The following is a 22,396-nucleotide window of genomic DNA, read 5'->3' as shown; positions in this document are numbered from 1 at the left end:
GCAGGATGCAAAAAAGGGGGGGGCTGCCCTGGCATGAGGAACACAGTCAGATCGCCTCGCAGGTGCCTAGTCTTCAGAAACTGCAATTTGCAAAACTTAAGCCTTTCTTGGTAAGAGCAACCCTCATCTCATTGCCATTCTCTGCACTCATTCCAGCAGCTCTACAGACCTGTATGCAGTACTCAGGGTGTGAGTACTGCATACAGTACTCAGGGTGTGACCTGACCACTGCCTTACACAAGGGGATAATCACCTCCTTATACCTGCTAGCAAAATTCCTATATATCATTGACAAAACCCGATGAGCTGTTCCAGCAGCCTGTCTGTACTGCTCAGAAAACTTCATATCTGACTGCACAATTACCCCCAGGTCTTTTTCATTCTCCACTATCCTGGGTGTAGTACTGCATAGTTGGTACATTACTCTAGGATTACTGCTAGCCATATACAGTACTTTGCATTTGTTAATGTTCGATTGCCACCCCCATCCCATCTGTCCAAGGGCACCTCCGTAGTCAGATGGGAAGGAGCAGCAGTACGTAGCACACGCTTCTTGATTAGACCGGGGTTCGAGCCCATCACCACCAAATACGGAGGATGCAGAAAGGTCAGGAAATGTCTACTACATATCCTGGAGCAATATGGCCTTAGTTGCTAATGCTCCTAAAAACCAAATAACAACAACAACCCATCTATCTAACTTTTCTAGATCCTTTTGCAGTAGCATACTGCCAGATTAAATCACTATCACATTCCTATTATTTATTTTGTACTATAAGAAAAGATTAACAATGGTAAAAGGAAACTGAATGACAGTTTATATTGAAGGAAAATTAAACAACGGTAAAAGTGGAATAGGCTGTCTGTTTTAAGACCTTGATGTGGTAATGTACCCATTGTCATATATTTTAAATCTAAATAACTTCATATGTTAGTTTTTTTTATTTGAATTGTTGTGATTGCTTTTCTTGCCTCACTTGCAGATCTGACAAAAGATGATTTTAAAACTGTTAACATCACAAATATTCTCACCTAAAACTATTAGCATCACTAATAAACCTAATGCAGTTCATTAACCAACTACCCAACAATACAATAATGGCTCCTCATCAACAAATTCCTATTTTTTTAGCCAAATTTTCTCATTCTTATTTTTGATGTTTTACTAGCAGTCTTTTCTAAACTGGCTTAAGCAGGGTTAGGGTGCCACTGAATGGATATTGAGTCATTCCTATGCCAAAAGTTAAAAAATAAAACAGCCAACACATTGCTCCAGCTTGAGACCTATTAATGGGTCCTTGTCTCTCTCTTGAAAATCTTACAAATGATTATTTTAAAACCATTAACACAAATAATTCACAAATATTTTTCTCAGAGGGAAGTTTGTTCCTCATCCTCGGGTTAGTCTAAAAACATCATTAGCATACTTCTGAAATTAACATAAACCAATTTTATTTGAAGAAAATACAAACACAACAGTTGTATGTGACAGTCGCTTTTTGATAGGTGCATTTAGCTATGTCGAACAGCTAGCTATACAAGGGCACTTATGTGTTGCTTTACCTCTTGTAAATAATGACAAAAGAAATAACATTCAAAACACTGTGCTGCCTGTATTATTTAAATTATTACTTGATGTACCATTCTTTTGTATAAACAATGTGAAATGTTGAATTATTTGTGTGTGTATCTGCTGTTTTGTTATAAGATTAAAATTATTTCAATCTGCTATTCTTATTTTGTTAGTTACATTCTTGCCTTTCATTTGCGGAAATAATAACAGCAGCATGAAATGTTGTTGAACATTATTTATAACTAATCTTTGATAACAAATGACCAAAATCTCAAATTAAGCAATATGATATAAACATTCCCATTTCATTTATCACTTTTTAATTTCCTAATAATGAATTTATTATCTTGCATTTGTTTTTAACTAAAACTTCTATTTCATGAAATTACTGCTTTCCACCACAGAATTTTTCTTAAAATAATTGCTATTGAATGTTATTTCTTTTGTCATTATTTTCAAGAGGACATGCAACACATAACTACCCTTTTACATCTAGCCATTTGATACAGCTGAATACCTATTGAAAAGTAACCATCACATACATCCCTTGTCTGTCTGTTTGTTTTTATTTCAAATAGAATTGATTTTCATTTTCTTCAGAAGTACAATGATGATGTTTTTTGACTAAACCCAGGACAGGGTACTGACTTTTCCACTGAGAAAAAAAGCAGTTGATTAGGTAAATTTAAATTTAGAAATCACAATGGCTAATCAGTAATACTTTGTTCAATTTTTAACATTAAATTCAAAAATTTCAGTCCAGATGACAAATAGCCTAAACTTAAAAATAAAAATTCTGCAAATTGCAGCTAGAGACTAGGCACCTGCAAGGTGAACTGATCGAGGTGCTTAACGCTTTAAATGGATTGAGCAAGCTCAGTGCTGATGGGATTCTTCCTCTTGCTCAGACTGCACACATGAGGAGGCACAAATTCAAATAGAGGAAGGGTGGTTGCAGAATAGATGTGTAGAAGCTTGCCTTTAGCCAGTGAGTGGTTGATTGGTGGAACAAACTATTGGAGGGGATGAATAGATGAAATGGAAAGTGCCAGTCTCCTCGCCCCATTTTTTGGCCGATGCATTTACTTTCTTGTATCATTTGCTAATGCTAATAAGTGAGGTAGAACTCAGTGCATTTTAATTGAACCGTGTGTGGGTGGGTGGTTAAGCTAGTAATATGACCGTCAAATAATTTTCTAGTTAGCTACAGAAAGTTTAAAATATTTTGCTATTTGTGGAATGATGACTTAAACATATTTAGAGTATGTTAGTATTAGTAGTAGCAAATGATGCAAGGAAGCATACTTATAGAACAACAGCAACATATGCACGCACGCACACACACACACATGCACAATCCAACTTATCTGTCCATCCCCTCTGTTGTTGTTTGTTATTTGGTTTTTAGGAGCATTGGCATAAGGCCATATTGCTCTGGGGATATGCGGTGGTCATTCCCTGACCTTTCCACATCCTCCGTATTTGGTGGGCATGGGCTCGAACCCCGGTCTAATCAAGAAGCATGTGCTACGCACTGCCGCTCCTGCCCACCTGGCCATCCCCTCTAATAATTTGTCTAATTCTTCCTTAAATTTATTCAAACTACCCACTTTCATAACACAGAATGATAGTTTGTTCTAACAATCAATTACTCTCCGGCTGAAAACAAACTTTTGCACATTTATCCTGTAGCCATCATTTTTTACTTCAGTTTATGTCCCCTTCTCTCTGTTGTCCAAGAAAAAGTAAGGCTACCATCAGCATTTAGTTTCCTCAATTCATTTAAAGCCTTAAGTACTTCAATCAGGTTGCTTTGTGGGTGCCTAGTTTCCAAGAGATCTACACCCTTCTTAAACCTGGGCTGTAGAGCTTGGCAACCAGGCACCTTAGACACACACACACACACACCAGGAGGCAAAATTTTCACTCTATAAAGAATTTACACCACTATGGGCCATAAATTCAAATTACAGGAGAAGAGGTTTAGTCTAGATTGTAGATGTTTTTTAGCCAATGAGTCATTGATGATTGGAACAAGTTGCCTCTGTGGGTAGTTAAGGCTAACAATTTGAAGAAATACAAAAACCAACTGGATAGTTATCTACATGAGACAGGAAGTGCATAATTTCTCTATTTTCTTATATACTTCTTTTTTTTTTTCTTTTTTTTTTTACCGGTGTAGCAAAAGCCGTAGCTTCCTTGCACTATATGGCTAATACTAAAATGAGGCTTCCAGATTTGTATGCAATATTCAAGGCCATAACATGTTATAGAATATTGTAATATACAAATATATGATTTCTAATTGCCAGTCAGTGTTACATTACTGGTATTCATTACGGAATTACTTGATTTATTTAATGCTATAGCAGCATATTTTTATTAAATATGTAAGTGTTATTATATTATCATAACTGTAATTGTGTGTTAGTTATTTTCTTTTTTATTTATTTATGTTATTTATTATTATTATTTTTTTTTTAATTTTTTTTTTTTGCTTTTTCTTTGTATAGGTTATAAAAGCTAAAAAGAACAGTCTAAATAATCGATTTTTACCATATGATGCAATTGAAACAGAAGCTGTTTTGTCTGTGGATGATGATGCTCATCTTAGACCTGATGAAATAGTTTTTGGTTTCAGGTAATTGAATATAGCATAAAACAGATATATTTTTTTATTATTTAGAATGACATAGCAATTGATACCATTCATAACAGTCCTGACAGAATTGCCTCACTCAGAATTACAAAGGGTACTAGGAAAGTTTTGCAATATGACGCAACAATGAATCACAGGAAGCTGCTTGTTGCTGCATGTTGAGACATGTTCATACGTGCATAGTAGCCGCCGCGCCAAGTCGATGGGCTCAGTTATTCATTAGTAGTGAGAGTGTAAAGTGCTTGCGATGGCATCGTGGTCACGAAATGAGATAAGGACAGTTTTGCGGTATAATTTCGTGCGTGGTTTAACCATAGACCAGTGCTTAGAAGAAATGACTCTTGCACTAGATGATGATTGTCCACATCGTACAACGATATTCAGGTGGTATAGAGAATTCCAAAGGGGAAATTTCACTCTGGAGGATTCTGAGAGGCCGGGAAGGCCACGAACGTCAGTTACGGAGGAAAACGTTACTGCTGTGAGGAAAATGCTTGACGAAAACAGGCGAGTGACCTACCAACAGATAGAGGATACTTTGGGCCTAAATGCACCAGCAATTCGTTCGATTCTGCAAGATCATTTGCACGTGAAGAAACTTTGTTCTCTCTGGGTGCCGCATCAACTGACTGAAGAGCAGATGACACGACGTGTGACTTGGTGCCGGGAGATGTTAAAAAAGTTTGATAAGGGACAATCTCGGTATGTGAACAACATCGTGACAGGTGACGAGACTTGGCTGTACTATTACGATCTGCCGACCAAGGCTCAAAACAAAGTTTGGGTCTTTGATGATGACGACACACCCGTAATTGTCAGAAAATCCCGATCTGTAAAGAAGAAAATGATAGCTGTATTTTTCAAATCGAGTGGAATTGTGGAACGTGTCGTTTCGGACACGCAGAAGACAGTCACAGCTAAGTGGTATACTGAACAATGCCTGCCTAAAGTCATTGAATCTATGAAGAACCTGCGGCCAAAGTCAAGAATGGACACCTGGTACCTCCATCACGATAATGCTGCAGCTCACAGCGCCAAAGCCTGCACCGAATATTTGACCACGACAGGACTGAAACTTCTGGAGCACCCTCCCTACAGTCCGGACCTTGCTCCCTGCGACTTTGCACTGTTCCCGCATGTGAAAATGAAGCTAAAAGGGAGGCGGTTTTCCAGTGATGAGGACCTTCTACGGGCTTGGGACAACGAGTGTGCTTTACTCCCTAGTGAAACTTGGCAGAACTGGTTTAAAGATTGGTTTCGGAGGATGGAGAGGTGTATTGAATGTAGAGGAAATTACTTTGAAAAAATTAAATAAACAAAGCTGTATTGCAAAACTTTCCTAGTACCCCTTGTAGAATCCTGCTGTGTTATGCACTTGAAATTTTGTTTAAAGCATCAGAATTTTTTTTTTCTTTATGAGCTTTCTCTCAGGAACAGCTTCTTGATCATCTTCTTTTGCAATATGAATTTCTGTGAGATCCTTATGTCCTTCTACACTCAAACTATCTTCATTAGAATTCAGCAGCTCACGTACACTGGCTATATCAACTTCATTTCTCTTTCTAGCGAGAGTGTCAATTACATTGGCAACTATTTGACAATGTTTTCACAGTCTACAAGGCCTGACCTTCTCCAGACACACTTTTTTCCATTTTTCCAGACACACTTTTTCATGCTTCATGAAAGCACTTTTCCAGGTAGCTCTGATATTCTAGTGCCTTCATAATGTTTATTTCTTCCAGTAATCCTTAATGACTTCTTTACCTTTTCTATCAGTAACTTTGAGCAGTTGAGCCATTGAGTTTTTGTGGTAATATGCCTTGAAAGCAGCAATGCTTTCATGCATTGGTCTTTTATTGGTCTTTCAAGTATTCTTGGTCCATCAGTTGAAGGAGTGACATCATATTTGGAGGTGAAAATTTTCACCTTTGAGAGAAGATTGCAGATCTTCAGAGTTGTGGGGCTCACCTGGTGTATTATCTAGTTGAAATAAAACCTTTTTTCTTACAAAATTCCAATAGGCAAGGACAAAAATTTTTCAAAATCCACTGTTGAAAAATATATTACGGGAAGATGTTCTTTTACATAATTTGGGATATTTTTTTTAATGATACACTAATAAGGGATTAAGTTTTGAATCTCCTAATGCTTTAGACCCCAGTAGGGGGTGATAGTGGAAAGTGACATGTAACATATTTCTATTGCACAATGTGTGTGTTAATCATTGAACAGTATTTTCATATGACTTGACAAAAATCAGTAAATATTTTTGAATGTTCTGTGTATAGATATCTATGAATAATTTTATTTGATACTGATTAAAAATCAAATTTATTTATAAATAAATTTATTAATTAAATAAAATAAAAGTTTATTATTATTATTTTATTTAAACAAAATAAAAGTTTATTATTCCAAAACTTGAGTGTTTGTATATCAAGGTACTACACTATTGTAATGATAAACTGTTTGCTCCCTCCCTTCCTCCTCTCCCTCCCTCCCTCCCTCCCTCCCTCCCTCTCTCTCTCTCTCTCTCTCTCTCTCTCTCTCTCTCTCTCTCTCTCTCTCTGCATCTCCATAGCCAGGTGGGCAGGAGCAGCAGTGCATAGCACATGCTTTTTGATTAGACCGGGGTTCTAGCCCGTGACCACCAAATACGAAGGATGCGGAAAGGTCAGGGAATGACCACCACATATCCTCAGAGCAATATGGCCTTAGTTGCTAATGCACCTAAAAAAAAAAAAAAACCCAAACTCTCTCTCTCTCTCTGCATGTGTGTGCAAAGCCAAAGTTGGTTTAATAGTGTCCTTCACTAAGATGCCAAAAACATAATACTTAAGAAGATGCACCAAGGTTTTCTGTGTATCAGAAAATGTGTAAAAAGTAAATATTTTTTCTGTATATTTTAATTGCAAGCTGTGTGAAACTACATGTTTATAAAACATTTACAAACAAATAAGAATAAGAACAATTCGTAGTGCATAGAAAGAAATGCAAATAGATGTATTATTTCAAAGCGAAGATGATATTGTTATATGTGCTGAATTTGTGCTTATTCACATTACTTATCATAACATTATTCTCCTATGTGCTTGAATGACTTGTTTAGAAATGTGTCCCCAATACAGAATAATCATTTAATCTTAGCAGTCTTTTAGTCTGCTAAATAAAGTTTTACAACAGAATTCCTAATTACAAAGTTCCTGCAAAAATTACAGAAGCAATTGTTGTATATGTAAGCCATAACTGTTTAAATAGTTAGACAAATACAAGAAGAAACTAACCTAAGTGATTGTGCTGCTTAAAACTATTTTTGTAAATTCTTTGAACTCTACTTCAATTTGCAAAAAAAAACTTAAATTATTACAGAAGCTGAACTGATTTCGCTAGTTTGCAGGGCTAGCTGCCGAGATAAATAGTCTCACTCTCTGAAGTCCAAGTCTAGAACTTAAGAAGGTCAATTTTGAGTAGCGGAAGTTAGCAGTAGAGTTAAAGAGCTTGTTTTCTCTGAGGCTTTCCAGTGCACCAGAAACTAAATTTTTAGTGCATTGGAAGTGCTCTCAGAACATGACCCAAATTTTGAGTAAGGCAGTGCCATTAAGTAGGCTGTTATAAATGATATAAATTGTATATATTTAATATATAATCTATTATATACAAATTAGATGATTACAAATTCAGCAAGAAGAAAACTGAAAAATAAAAAAAAATAAAAAGCAATAGTGGAGCAATTTGATCTAATGTTATTAAAATTAGTGCTGTTACCACTCAACCAATATTTCCATTTGATCACTATTGTTAATTTCATAATCAACTAATTTGCATATAATCGATTATTGTAAATTGTTTGGATTTCATAATTGACTAATTTTCCTACTCCTGTTTTGGCATGTACATTTGTATTATAAATATAATACAGATATACATGCAAAAACAAGTAAAAAAATAACTAGCAAAGCTTCCTTTATGAGTTACAGCCCCTTTTTTGTGTGTTTGGAAAGTGATGGACAAAAATACTTTTAATAGCTGTGCTCTGTAATATAGTAAGAAGGAGTGAATATGATTAGCTCACTTTAATACAGATTTTTAACTGTTCTAACACCACATGTTCAGCAATCAAGAAGCTGCTTAAAGTTACAGCCTTGAACTTGGCAACACGACATGCATTGGAAAATTCCAGGCATGTTCTGAATCGAACTACAGGCACCTTGAATGCAGGGAGTTGAGATATTCCTCAATAAGACTATGAATTTTCACAATGAACAAGACATAAAAGGCATAATATGTAATCTGATATAATTCTTCAAACAGTGCCAATAATACATGGCGTTTTATCTGGGATGTACAGAACTTTTGTCATTGGATACAAAAGTAAATGTATTCCTTATGTTTAAAAACGACACTGAATAAAATTATTTTGGTTGAGATCAGCAACAGTTCTCTTACATCTTTAATACAGTACAGAGGTCTGGAAACCCTATTTGCATTGAAATGCATACATGCTGAAAAAGATGGAGGGACAACAGGGTTAGTTCTTGAAGAATAAGTAGTTCTATAGACTTCAGTTTTACAGTAATAATTAAGCTTTGGAAACCAGGAACCTATGCATGCCTAAGCAAAGTATTTAAGGCTTGAAAAAGTTTGAGTAAATTAAGCAATTGGGATATATTCTCTTTCTCATGCAGATCAAAGCAGAAATGTACTTAAAATAAGGAAGATAATTAGTAGTAGTGGCAAGTGATGCAAGAAAACAGAATTATATAGCATCAACCAAAAAAAAAAAAAAAAACTGCATGCTTCATTCATCCATTCTAGGTATGATCACCCTTTTGTTCACTTAACCCCTCTGGCTGCCCTTCTCTGCACCCATTCTAGCAGATCTACATCCTTCCTAAAGTGAGGCCTCCAACAACCTGTATACAGTACTGAAGATGCAGCCTTACCATTGCCTTGTACAAAGGGATAATTACCTCTTTATCCCTGCTAGCAAAGTTTCTGTATATCATTGACAAAACCTCGGGAGCTGTCCTAGCAGCATGTCTGCTCTCTCAGAGAATTTCATATCTACACAATTATCCCCAGATCTTTTTCATTTCTCACTACCCTAAATGAAATACCACACAGTTGATAAGTTTCTCTGGGATTACTGCTACCCATATGCAGTACCTTGCATTTCTCAATGTTAAACTTCAACTGCCATTTCTTAACCCATCGATCCAATTTTCCTAAATCTTGTTCCAGTAGCTCATCCTGATTATTATTTATTATTATTATTATTAGCCATATGGTGCAAGGAAGCCTGTGGTTTATGCTGCACCAGCTAAAAAAAAAAAAAATTCTGAATTACCCAGAGAGAGAGAGAGAGAGAGAGAGAGAGAGAGAGAGAGAGAGAGAGAGAGAGAGAGAGAGAGAGAGAGAGTGTGTGTGTGTGTGTGTGTCAGAAGTAGAAGGGAATCACCAAGAAAGAGAAGAATGATGATATCCAGCTCAGGACCCTGGGTGTGCCAAGCCCATACTCACCAGATGTGAGCCCGTGGGATTGCTGTCATTACCCACCATGCCAACAATTGTATCATCTGCAAACTTAGATATTAAGCCTAATTTGCCTTCAATATCATTAATAAATATTGAAAATAACAATGGGCCCAGCACAGAACCCTGGGAGACTCTAATAACAGGAGACCACAAAGAGCAGTACCCAAGTACTTAAGTTAAACATAAGAAAGGCACCTGGGGTGGATGGGATTTATCCAGTTATATTAAAGGAGGCAGCAAAGGAAGTAAGCAAACCCTTAGCCATAATTATGGGAGCATCCTTGGACTTAGGGGAGTTCCCCACGGACTGGAGATGTGCAAATGTGTCCTCAATTCACAAAGGGGGATTGAAGGGTGACACGAGTAATTACAGACCAGTTAGTTTAACTTCTGTTCCAGGTAAAATAATGGAGTCACTGGTTAAAGATGCATTGCAGGATCATCTAGACAAGACTGCAGCAATAATTCAGACACAGCATGGGTTTGTTAAGGGAAAGTCTTGTCTGACAAATTTGATTGGTTATTATGATGTGGTTACAAAGGAACTGAATGCAAAAAATAATTTTGATATCATATACTTGGATTTCAGGAAAGCTTTTGACACTGTTGCGCATGGAAGACTACTGTACAAATTGGAGCAGAATGGTATTAAGGGTAAGTTGCTACAATGGATAAAAGGAAGGTTGAGTGGGAGAAGACAGAGGGTGGTAATCAATGGGTGCTGCTCTTTGTGGACTAATGTTATTAGTGGAGTCCCACAGGGTTCAGTGTTGGTTACACTGTTGTTTTGTATATTTATCAATGATATTGATGATGGTATATCAGGCTTAGTATCGAAGTTTGCAGATGATACAAAGTTGGCAGGGTTGTTAATGACAGTAATGGCAGTGTGTTACTGCAACGGGATCTGAAAAATTTGGGCAGATGGGCTGAGAAGTGGCAACTGAAGTTTAACATTGAAAAATGCAGAGTACTGCATATGGGTAGAAGTAACCCCAGAGAAACATACCAACTGTGTGGTACTACGTTTAACAGTGGTAGAAAATGAAAAAGACCTGGGAGTAATTGTGCAGTCAGATATGAAGTTTTCTGAGCAATGCAGACAGGCTGCCAGGGCAGGTCATGGGGTGTTATCAATAATATACAGGAATTTTGCTAGCAGGGAAAAGGAGGTGATTGTCCATCTGTATAAGGCAATGGTCAGGCCACGCCTTGAGTACTGCGTGCAGGTCTGGAGGCCTAATTTTAATAAGGATGTAGATTGCTTCAGCTTGTACAGAGAAGGGCAACAAGATTGGTGAGGGGAATGAAGGGGATCCTCTTACCAGGAGAGGCTTAAGTTCTGCAAATTGCAGAAGCTGGAGACCAGGCACCTGCGAGGCACCTGATTGAGGTGTTTAAAGCCTTGAATGGGTTGAGCACGCTGGGATTCTTTCACTTGTTCAGATTACCAACTTAAAGGGGCATAAATTGAAATTGAGGAAGAACAGGTGTAGAATAGATGTGCGGAAATTTGCCTTTAGCCAGCGGGTGGTTAATTGCTGGAACAAACTTCCATCTGTTGTTGTGGAAGTTGATAAGTTAAATAAATTTGAGGAGGAACTGGACAAACATTTAGAGGGGATTGTTTTGTAATTTTTTTTTTTTTTTTTTGGCTGATGCTGCATAAGCTCATACATTTGCTTTCTTGCATCACATGCCACTATTACTATCTTCTTCCACTTAACCATCCCTTTATCTATAGCAGTAACTTCTCCTTACTGCCACTTTTCTCCAATTTGCACAGCAGTCTTTTATGTGCAATGGTATCAAAAGCCTTCCTGAAATCCAAGTATATGATATCAGAATTATTTTTTACATCCAATTCCTTTGCCACTGCATCATAGTAACCTATCAGATTGGTTAAACAAGACTGCCCTTTAACAAATCCATGTTTTGACTGCAGTATATTGCATTCCTGTCCAAATGGTTCTGCATTACTCCTTTAACCGGTGACTCCATTATTTTCCTTGGAACAGACGTTTAACTAATGTATTTGGGGATCAAAAGTGACCCATGTCACTTTTGATCCCCCTTTGTGAATTGGCGGTACATTTTTACATTTCCAGTACATAGGGACCTCCTCTGAATAAAAGTATGCCCTCGTAATTATGACTAAGGATTCGCTTATCTCTTGCCTCCCTTAATATGATTGGATAGATCCCATCCACTCCAGGCGCCTTTATTATGTTCATCTTCAACAATTTCTCCTCTACTTTCCTTTCAGTTATCACAGTCATTTTGCTCCTCGTTAAAGTTTGATAAACTTCTGGCATTCCCTTCCCTAAAGAATTCCTCATGTGTGAATGTAGATGCAAAATACCTATTCAATTTGTCTGCAACCTGAGCAGGGTCATTAACAGTTAATCCCAGTGATTTTCAACTAGGGTGCTGCAACAACATTCCATGGGTGCCATGTGATTTAGATTTAAGTTACTTAACCCCTTTGTGGATTATCCCAAGATATCTCGTTTTTAGTTTTAAAAGTTATTTGGAACTGCACAACATATCTTTGGATACAATAATACCCGAAGCAAACAATAATACCTCCAAATTTTTTGCAGGCACCTCCGTAGCCAGGCGGGCAGGAGCGACAGTGCATAGCACACGCTTCTTGATTAGACCGGGGTTCGAGCCCGTGACCACCAAATACGGAGGATGCGGAAAGGTCAGGAAATGATCACCGCATATCCCCGAAGCAATATGGCCTTAGTTGCTAATGCTCCTAAAAACCAAATGACACCTCCAAATTTAGGATTGAAATGTATTTTCGCGAATATTTATCTGGCTAATGCAAAATTAGCCAGATAAATCCTGAGATTTCTCAGGATTTTCTTACGTCTGGCATTAGACGACTGGCTTTCATTTTACTTATTTACTTATTGTACAGCAATGTCAGAACAGTAGCGCACGTTCCTATGTGTCGCCAGTAAGCAAAATAAAATTTGCCGTCCTAAATGCTGAATATTGATAAGCATTAACCAATCAGAAAACTATATCGAAAATATTTCGGCACCCTCTTGAACTGCTGCCTGTAAGCGATGCTTACCTGGCCTATCCACTTGCGGTGGCCGTGTGTCAGTTAGTTCACGATTATTGCTTGTGGTGGGAGTTTACTGCTTGTGTGTTCCACTTGATTTTTTAAATTTATTTATATAATGAGCAGTGAGGAGTGTTTTTCTGTTCCTTTCTTTTAGCTCAAACGCTAATTTATTAAAAAAATCTGTATAATTTGCAAACTTTTTAGCATACACTAGATAACTAGAGATAGGCCTAATCAGTTAATTACTCCCATGTATTTTCTACTAAAAAATTTATAAAAATCACAAAAACTATACAATGAGTATTCACATGATGCATACTTTTAATCTGTAAAATAAAAAAAGTCATTCTGTTATTTCACATTTTCAGGAAAAAAATGTTCCGGGAAGGGGTTAAACTTATTTATTGTTTTAAAAGTTTATTTCATGTTTATTTATATGTTTATTTCATTATAAAAGGTGTACAGTATTTTACAAATTTTATATACTTATATAATTAGTATATAAAATTTGTATAATGAATTGTAATTTTGTTTATAATTATATTATTATAATAACTATCATATAACATATTTTTTTTAAATATTACACACACACACACACACACACACACAATCGGATCTAACAGGCAGAAAATTGAGTACAGGTGCCACAAAATAAAATCAATTACTTAAGGGTGCCATTATTAAAAAAAAAAAAAAAGTTGAAAACCACTGAGTTACATCGACATCAAGTGACCCAATGTGATTCGACCCCTTCCTTTGGTTAATATAAGCATAGAAGTCTTTGGTGCTTTTCTTTGTATTCTGTGCCAGAGACTTCTCAATCTGCCTTACTTGCCTAACCTCCTTTGTGACTTGATTACAGACTAATTCATATTTACCCTAGGCTTCTGAATCACACAATAATTTATATGCATCTCATGCACTTTTCTTCTCTGCCACATATCTTACTTCCCTGAATGTTTCTCATTTTAAATTTGCTGTTGGAAACATCATCAGTTGGTCCCACTGCGTAGAATTTAAAAATTGTCTGAGGCCACTGTAATGAACTTTACGAAAGCCAAAGCCTTCCCCTTTACTCTTGACAGCAGTTATGTCTTTAATTAAATTTCATGCTAGTAAACTGTTATCTCTGCCACCTAGTAGGCCTTTTACCTGTAGATTCTTAATACATGAAGAATCACTGCTGATAAGCAGATCAAGAGTATTGCTTCCTCTTGTCTCTGTACAGTGTGCTGTAGAAAATGACAATCCAAGAAATCTACAAGTCTTGCTAGTGTGTTAGTGACCAACCCACAAATTCCATTCAGCATCAGGCAAGTTAAAATCCTGCATTATAAGACATTCTGATTTACTGGCTCGCTCTATTTCCCTATATAGCTGTTTGTTACACTCATCACAGTCATTAGGGCTATAACACACTCCTACTCTTAATTTTGTTTTCCCAATGCTTATATCACACCAAACTGGTTCAACATTGCACTTGCCACCCAAGTTAACTGGATGCACTACCTTAAATTTCATATTCTTCTTAAAACTAAGAGCATAACTCCTCTCCTGTTCTGTCTGTCCTTCCTGTATACATTGCACTCCCTATATTCAAATTCAGCATCACTTATGTCTGAGTGACACAGTGTCTCCACTATTCTTACAATGTCTGCATTTGATAACTTAATCAGTACTTCAAATTCATCAAATTTATTTACAGTGCCCCAAGCATTAGTGTACATGCAAGTATACATACACCTATTCTTACTCTTAGTTGCCCTGATACGGCCCATATATTTATTTGTTCCATGATAACCCACAGCAGGGCCTGAATCTCTGAATCCCTTGCTTTCCAGTCTGCTGCATTTCCCAATACAATCAGTACAAGAATTGCATTAGCATTAACATTAGTAAAGGCACATGATGCAAGAAAACAAGCTTATATAGCATCAGCCAAAAAAAAAAAAAAAAAAAAATCTAATTTCACCATCCACTTGCTCTAAATGTTTGTCTAGTTCTGCCTTGAATCTATTTAAGCTATGAACTTCTACAACGACAGAGGAAGTTTGTTCCAGCAATCAACCACACGCTGGCTCAAGGCAAACTTCCACACATCTATCCTACAACTGTCTTTCCTCAATTTGAATTTATGCCCTCTCAGGCGATTATTCTCAGCAGGAGTCAAAATCCCATCAGCATTGAGCCTGCTCAAACCATTCATGGCTTTATACACCTCAATCGGATCACCTCGCAGGTGCCTAGTCTCCAAACACTTTAATTTGCAAAACTTAAGCCTTTCTTCGTAAGAGCAACCCTTTGTTCCATTCACTAATCTTGTTGCCCTTCTCTACACTTGCTCCAGCAGATCTACATCCTTCCTAAAATAGGCCTCCAGGCCTGTATACAGTACTCAAGGTGTGGCCTGACTATTGCCTTATACAAGGGGATAATCACCTTCTTATTCCTGCTAGAAAAATTCCTGTATATCATTGACAAGACACCATGAGCTACTCTTGCAGACCGTCTGCACTGCTCAGAAAACTTCATATCTGCCCAAACAATTACCCCCAGGTCCTGTTTATTCTCTACCACTTTCAGTGTAGTACCCCAGTTAATACATTACTTTGGGGTTACTGTTTCCCATGTGCAGTACTTTACATTTGTCAATGGCGCCTCCGTAGCCAGGTGGGCAGGAGCAGCAGTGCATAGTACACACTTCTTCATTAGACTGGGGTTCAAACCCACGACCACCAAATACGGAGGATGCGGAAAGGTCAGGGAATGACCACTGCATATCCCCGGAGCAATATGATCTTAGTTGCTAATGCTCCTAAAAACCAAATAACAAACTAAGAAAGGTTTGTCAATGTTAAACTTCAGTTGCACCTTCTCAGCCCATCTACTCAACTTTTCTTGATCCTGTCATTAGTGTCATTAACAGCCCTGCCAACCTTCGTATCAGCTGAAAACTTGGACATTAAGCCTAATATACCATCATCAATATCTCATCAAAGTTTCTTGCAACGACCAACTAACTGGTTAAAATAAATTTATTAAAATAAAAATATAATCTATACATAAGATAAAACAGAAATAAAATAAAAGCGTATCGGAACATCTTGTTAGGATTTGGTGTCTCCATCATGTACAATGCGTGCAACTTCCTGGGAGGAAATTACAATCCATTATTTCTAAGGTGAAAATACCTGTTCCTCCTTTCCTACAGAGTGGTTGCATATACCATATTATCTAGGTGAGTCTGGTAGAAGATTGAAAGATCGGGTTTCTGAACACGAGGTGGCTCTGCAAATGTCCAATTTTGAACGCTCTGCAGTCGCCGAACATTATTGGGTTGAGCAGCACAATCTTGATCCCTAACGGGATATTGAAATCGTTGACTATTCACGTGATTTCTGCCAGCGCTCATGGCTTAAAGCACTACACATAGCCACCAATAATAGTACTATGAATCAGACAAGGGGAGTACATTTACATCTTATTAAAAAATGTACTGTATTGCAGTGTGATGAGCGCTGGCGATCATCACGTGTACGTAATTCTGCTTTACCGACACCAGACTCGTGATACATGATCATGCCCAGCTCACTTGTGCTATTTTAACCATTAATATATACTGAAGTACACCAGTCACAGACTAGCTGATGAAGAGGCACTTCGCTTCGAAAGCTACTATATATTTTAACGACGCTTTTTTATTTCTGTTTTATCTTATGTATATATTATATTTTTATTTTAATAAATTTATTTTAACCAGTTAGTCAGTTGTCGCAAGAAACTTTGATGATATAATGCAACCCGGCGCACAAGGCCTGTTTTCTAATCATTAATAAATACGGAAAACAACAATGGACCCAACACTGAACCCTGAGAGACTCCACTAATAACATTAGTCCATGAAGAGCAGTGTCCATTGATTACCACTCTGTCTTCTCCCACTCAACCATCTCTTTATCCATAGCAGCAATTTTCCTCCAATGCCACACTGCTCCAATTTATGCAGCAGTCTTCCATGTGCAACAGTATCAAAAGCTTTTCTAAGATCCAAATATATGATATCAAAGTTATTCCCTGTATCCAGTTCCTTTGTGACCACATCATAGTATCCAATCAAATTGGTGAGACAAGACTTCCCCTTAACAAAAGCATGCTGTGTCCAAGCTATAACTGAATTCTTGTCTAGATGATCCTGTAGTGTTTCTTTAACCAGTGCCTCCATTAATTTCCCTGGAACAGAAGTTAAGCTCACAGGTCTATAATTACTTGTGTCAGCCTTTGATCCTCCTTTGTGAATTAGATCACATTTTCACATCTCCAGCCATTGGTACCTCCCCTGAGTCCAAGGAAGCTCTCATAATTATGGCTAAGGGTTTGCTTACTTCATTTGCTGCTGCCTTTAATATAACTGGATAGATCCCATCCATCCCAGGTGCCTTTCTTTTGTTTATCTTCAACAATTTCTCCTCCACTTTGCTCTGAGTTATTACAAAATCATCTAGCTCTCTGCCAAAGTTTAAGTCGCCTCTGACATTCCCCTCCCTGAATAATTCCTCATGTGTGAATGTGAATTACAAGTGAATTACTTTCACTTCTTTCACATATTGTAGATGTTGTGTAAGAAAATTCCTTTAGGTGCAAGGTAATTAGCTATTGATATTAATTGCTATGTGATTTTGTAGAACTGGAGAACTTATGTAAATTTAAAGAATTGGATAGCAACTTATATGAAACAGTAAAAATCTAGTGATGGAGTTTTATATATATATATATATATTTTTTCTTTTTCTTTTTTAAGCACGTTAGTATATGTATGAAGTGGGTATTGTCTTCACTATGTCTGTCCATCTGCATGTAAGAACTGAAGTAGATGGATTTTCATGAAATTTTATATTTTGCTCTTTTACAATGATTTGGTCCAGTAGAAATCTGGCAATTATAATTTCATATATATCATGTAGGCTATCTATATATTTGTAGCTGAAGCACTAGATATTATGTTTGTTGCCATATGCTGATTGAAAACATAAATGGGAATAAATAAAAGGAATATTGTGTAGAAATAAAATGGTCTCAGTTCTTGCATAAAAGCATTTGGGCTTTTTTTTGTTACTTGCTTTATTACTATTTGCTAACATGCATGAAATGTAACACTGCGTACGTTAACTAAGTACAAAGAAGGGCAGCAAGATTGGTGAGGGGAACAAAAGGGTGCTCTTACAAAGAAAGGCTTAATTTCTGCAAACTGCAGTGCCTGGAGAGTAGGCACCTGCAAGGTGATCTGATTGAGGTGTATAAGGCCTTGAATGGGTTGAGCAAGCTGAATGCTGATGGGATTCTTCCTCTTGCTCAGATTAAGAATCTGAGGGGACACAGTTTCAAATTGAGGAAAGACAGTTGTAGAATAGATGTGCAGAAATTTGCCTTTAGTCAGCGGATAGTTGATTGGTGGAACAGACTTCCGTCTTTTTTTGTGGAAGTTGATAGCCTAAATAAATTTAAGGCTGAGCTGGACAGGCATTTGGAACGAATGGCGGGGTGAAATGGGAGGGTTTTTTTTTTTTTGGCTGATGCTGCATAAGCTTACTTTCTTGCATCATATGCCTCTACTAATGCTAATGCTATTGTATGCAAACTTAGACAGTAAGCCTAATATATTTTCCTCAGTATAATTGATAAATATTGAAAACAACAATGGACTCTGATTTTTCATCCAACAAATCAACCATTTACATGCAGTTACAAGCACAAGATACTTATGCATCATAGCCTTAGTTGCTTTGGCATTTAACACACCTAACCTAATCTGCTTTATCACATGGTGGGAGCACTATATTTCATGAAATGGGTAGGTATAATAAAAAATTATATCTAATATTTTATTATACCTAATGACCTACGCACTGCTGCGTAGCACACGCTTCTTGATTAGACCTGGGTTCGAGCCCGTCACCACCAAATACGGAGAGATGCAGAAAGGTCAGGGAATGACCACCACATATCCCGGAGCAATATGGCCTTAGTTGCTAATGCTCCTAAAAACTAAATAACAAACAAACAAACAACCTAATGACCTGAGTGAGTGGTCACTCAGTATATAATGTTAACATTTAACTTCAGGCTAGCTTTAATTGTATACAATGACTGGCCACTTCATTGGAGCTATGAACTAACAGCATATTTGGCTGTTTGTTCAGAACACTGACATGGAGTCAACAAGGTGATTAAAAGTGACATAAGGAATACTGGACCATTCATCTAACAAAACTGTCTTCAATTCTTCCAGTGACATGGGCACATGAGTATGCTGATGAACATGCCTTTCCAGTTCATTCCACAAGATGCTCATGGGATTGAGATTGGGGAATTGGACTAGCCCAAGGTAGACTAGCTCGAGATCTACTTTATGTTCCTGGAACCGTCATGTTGATATACAAAATGATGGTTCCGGTGCCTCGTGGTTTCCTCCATATGTGTACTCTTCCATTGGTGCTGAAGAGTGTAAATTGGGACTCAGTGGTCCATATGACTTGCCTCCAGTCCTCATCATCCATCTTCTGCCAGGCATCAAACACAGTTATATTTTTCAGTTGGTGTCCAAGATCATTGGCTTCTTTGAAGGTCTCCTACTTCCATAGTACAGTGTTTGTACGGTTCTTTGTATGGAGTGGACAACAATGTCTTGTAATGTTCCTACATTAAATGCAGAAGCTAGCTGTTCCATTTTTGATTAGACTGTTATGCTTATTAATCTTCTTTATACATTAAGCACCTCAACCCATCACTTTACAATTTCAGCCACATTTGTGCATGTTAACAGATGTTTTTTTGGCATTTCTTCCTTCTGTTAAAGACTTGAATGATAGTCTTTGAATACTCAACAAGTGCCACAATCCTGTCTGCTGTAGCACCTGCTAAATATGTCCAAACGGTTGTACTGTTTTGGAACTCTGTGAGATCCTGTCCTCATTACTAGTGAACCAGTTTGGGCACTTTTTTTTTTTTGGCTGATGCTGCATAAGCTCATATGTTTGCTTTCTTGCATCACGTGCCACTATTACTACTACTACTTCAAGTCAGATCATACGGTTTTACAGTTCTTTCCTGTATACATCACACACACACACACTGTGGCCCAATTTGATTTGCATATTTTTGCAAATTATTGTGTATAATCCAAACCTCTGTAGTCCTAATAAAGTATCCAGACAGCCTATACAGGTGACCCCCGCTTAACGCTGATAATTCGTTCCGGAAAAACAGAGCGCTAAGTGAATCCGCGCTAAGCGAGCGCCGCATTCCCATAAGGTAACATATGTATTTGTGAGTTGCAGTCGGTGCCATAAGATATTTCCTAATCAATAATAAACGGTAGTGAAAATATGCACAAATCTCAGTCAAAATATTTAATATTCAAATATTTGTACATATAAAATATTCTGCATTACATATGTATATAATTATGTGGTGACTACTTACATATCAAAATTAAACTTAAAATTCCAATTAAAATCATGAATTTAATTGATCTAAATTGATTTTAATTGATTTAATTGATGAATTTAATCATGAAAAATGTGTCGATTTTGGGTTGAACTTTGGCCCTCTTCCAAATAAACTAAAAAGGGTATTAATTTTAAATCCTCCGCATCGTTACCACCCAACAATAACGTCAACCGATCCTTCGCCGCTTTGAAACCTGGCATGTTTTTTTCTTCTTTTAATATGAAACTTCTTTTAGGCATTCGTTTCCACAAAAGTCCTTTTCATCTATGTTATAAACTTGTTGAGAAGTATAACACACAATACCCCTCTTCAATAATTTTAACAAGTTCTTTCTTGAAAGTTTCGCTTCCTTGATCTGCACTTGCGGCTTCTCCCTAGATTTTAAATCTATTCAACCAGCCCTTACCAGTTTTAAATGGTTCCACATTTTTTTTTTTTTTAGGTGAGTTTTCTTCAGATCATCATATTGGCTAATCTCTCTCTCTCTCTCTCTCTCTCTCTTTCTCTCTCTCTCTCTCTCTCTCTCTCTTATAATATTTAACTTAACTGAATTCTGCATTGGATATTATCTTCAATAAAATTAAAGTCTTTCCATTTCAATCCTAATAGTCGACTAGCCCTAGTTGCTTGCAGTGGAACAGCTGTCTTTCCCGTTGCTAAAATTAATTCTTTATTTATTTTTTTTTATAATTGTTCTTACAGTTAAACTTGCAAGTCCTAAATTATGGCACACATCCGCTTGTCGTTGACCGGAATCGATTCGCTTCAAAACGTCTAATTTAATTTTCAAATTCTGTTTCTTACATTTATAGTCTTCATACTGCGTCCAGACATTGTTGCTTTTTCATTCTTATCCGCCATTATTAACTCTTCGAAAATGTAACTGCGTTGGTTGCATTAAGTATGATACAATGTTCGAGTAAACTGTCCGTTATGCACGACATCTACTGTACTGAGTGATGATTAGTCTTTGGATAAATGCATATAACACAAATATTACAAGCAATATACTTAATAATTTTTTAAAATGTTGATCTCGGAACTACGTAACAAGTCACTGTACTGCATTAAATTAGCGTGCAAGAAAATTTCACTGAGCGCGGTGGAAACATTTTAATGCTGTTTTGCTATTCATTTTCTAGCTATCGACTCCATCAAATGAAACGATTTCGTTAAAATATGCCAAAAATGCAATCTGTAAAAGATCGTTATAGTGATCTGTGACAGCGTTATAGTCAGAAAAGGGTTATACTATAAGAACAGCGTTATAGCGAATCAGCGTAAAGCGAACTGCGTTATAACGGGGGCCTGCTGCATATCTAAATTTTATGTTATAGATATCGATTTTGTTATTGTTTCTTTATCAAATGCTATTTTGTTCATAGAAAGAATACTGTTTGGGTTTTTTTTTATGAATTTAGTTTGCTTTAATTTTTATAGATTCCTCACAGCACAAACACTTAAAATATTGACCAGTATTATGAAAAAAAATAACATTTTTAAATTTGGTAACAAAGTTTATTATTTCTTGTTTAGAGTATGGAGAGAAGCACGTGATCGAATTGTTGGTTTTCCTGGCCGTTATCATGCTTGGGACATACAAAATGGTGGTTGGCTTTACAATTCAAATCATTCATGTGAATTGTCTATGGTTCTTACAGGAGCTGCATTTTTTCATAAGGTATGTTTAGGTATATCAGTTTCTGTTGATATTTCTTAGTATCATTTAGTGAAATCATTAATACGTTACAAAATTGTAGGAGATTCATCCAGCTAATAATGTCAATTAGATGAATTCCTAGTTTTTCAAGGCACATGCACAATTGATGCTGAATTTCTGATTATATCAGTGGATGCATTCTTGGTATACCATAGCTACTAGAGTATAAATCAAGTCAAAAGGTACAGGGTCGCCTTACATGTGAATCATGTCATGTTTCTACATATGGAGAAAAATTTATTTCAATAACTTGAAATAATTTTTTAATGTTACTGGGGAAAAACCCATCTGGTTCTCTTTATAGAGTGATGCAGTGCA

General features: G+C 36.8%; 1 protein-coding gene across 1 annotated transcript in view; it reads left to right on the top strand.

The window, feature by feature from the left end:
- botv (exostosin like glycosyltransferase 3) overlaps positions 1-22,396 on the top strand; it is a 213,038-nt gene that overhangs the window by 139,101 nt on the left and 51,541 nt on the right. The window contains exons 8-9 of the mRNA XM_090374579.1: positions 4,087-4,214; positions 21,895-22,039. Coding sequence (XP_090230705.1) covers positions 4,087-4,214; positions 21,895-22,039 — 273 coding nt within the window. The remainder of the gene's footprint in view (positions 1-4,086; positions 4,215-21,894; positions 22,040-22,396) is intronic.

The sequence above is a fragment of the Mastigoproctus giganteus genome, chromosome 5 (assembly GCF_048544385.1).
Source record: "Mastigoproctus giganteus isolate SK-2022 chromosome 5, ASM4854438v1, whole genome shotgun sequence".
In the NCBI taxonomy this organism is placed as follows: domain Eukaryota; kingdom Metazoa; phylum Arthropoda; class Arachnida; order Uropygi; family Thelyphonidae; genus Mastigoproctus; species Mastigoproctus giganteus.
The sequence above is the reverse complement of the archived record's forward strand: the minus strand, read 5'-3'. Positions and strand labels throughout refer to the sequence as shown.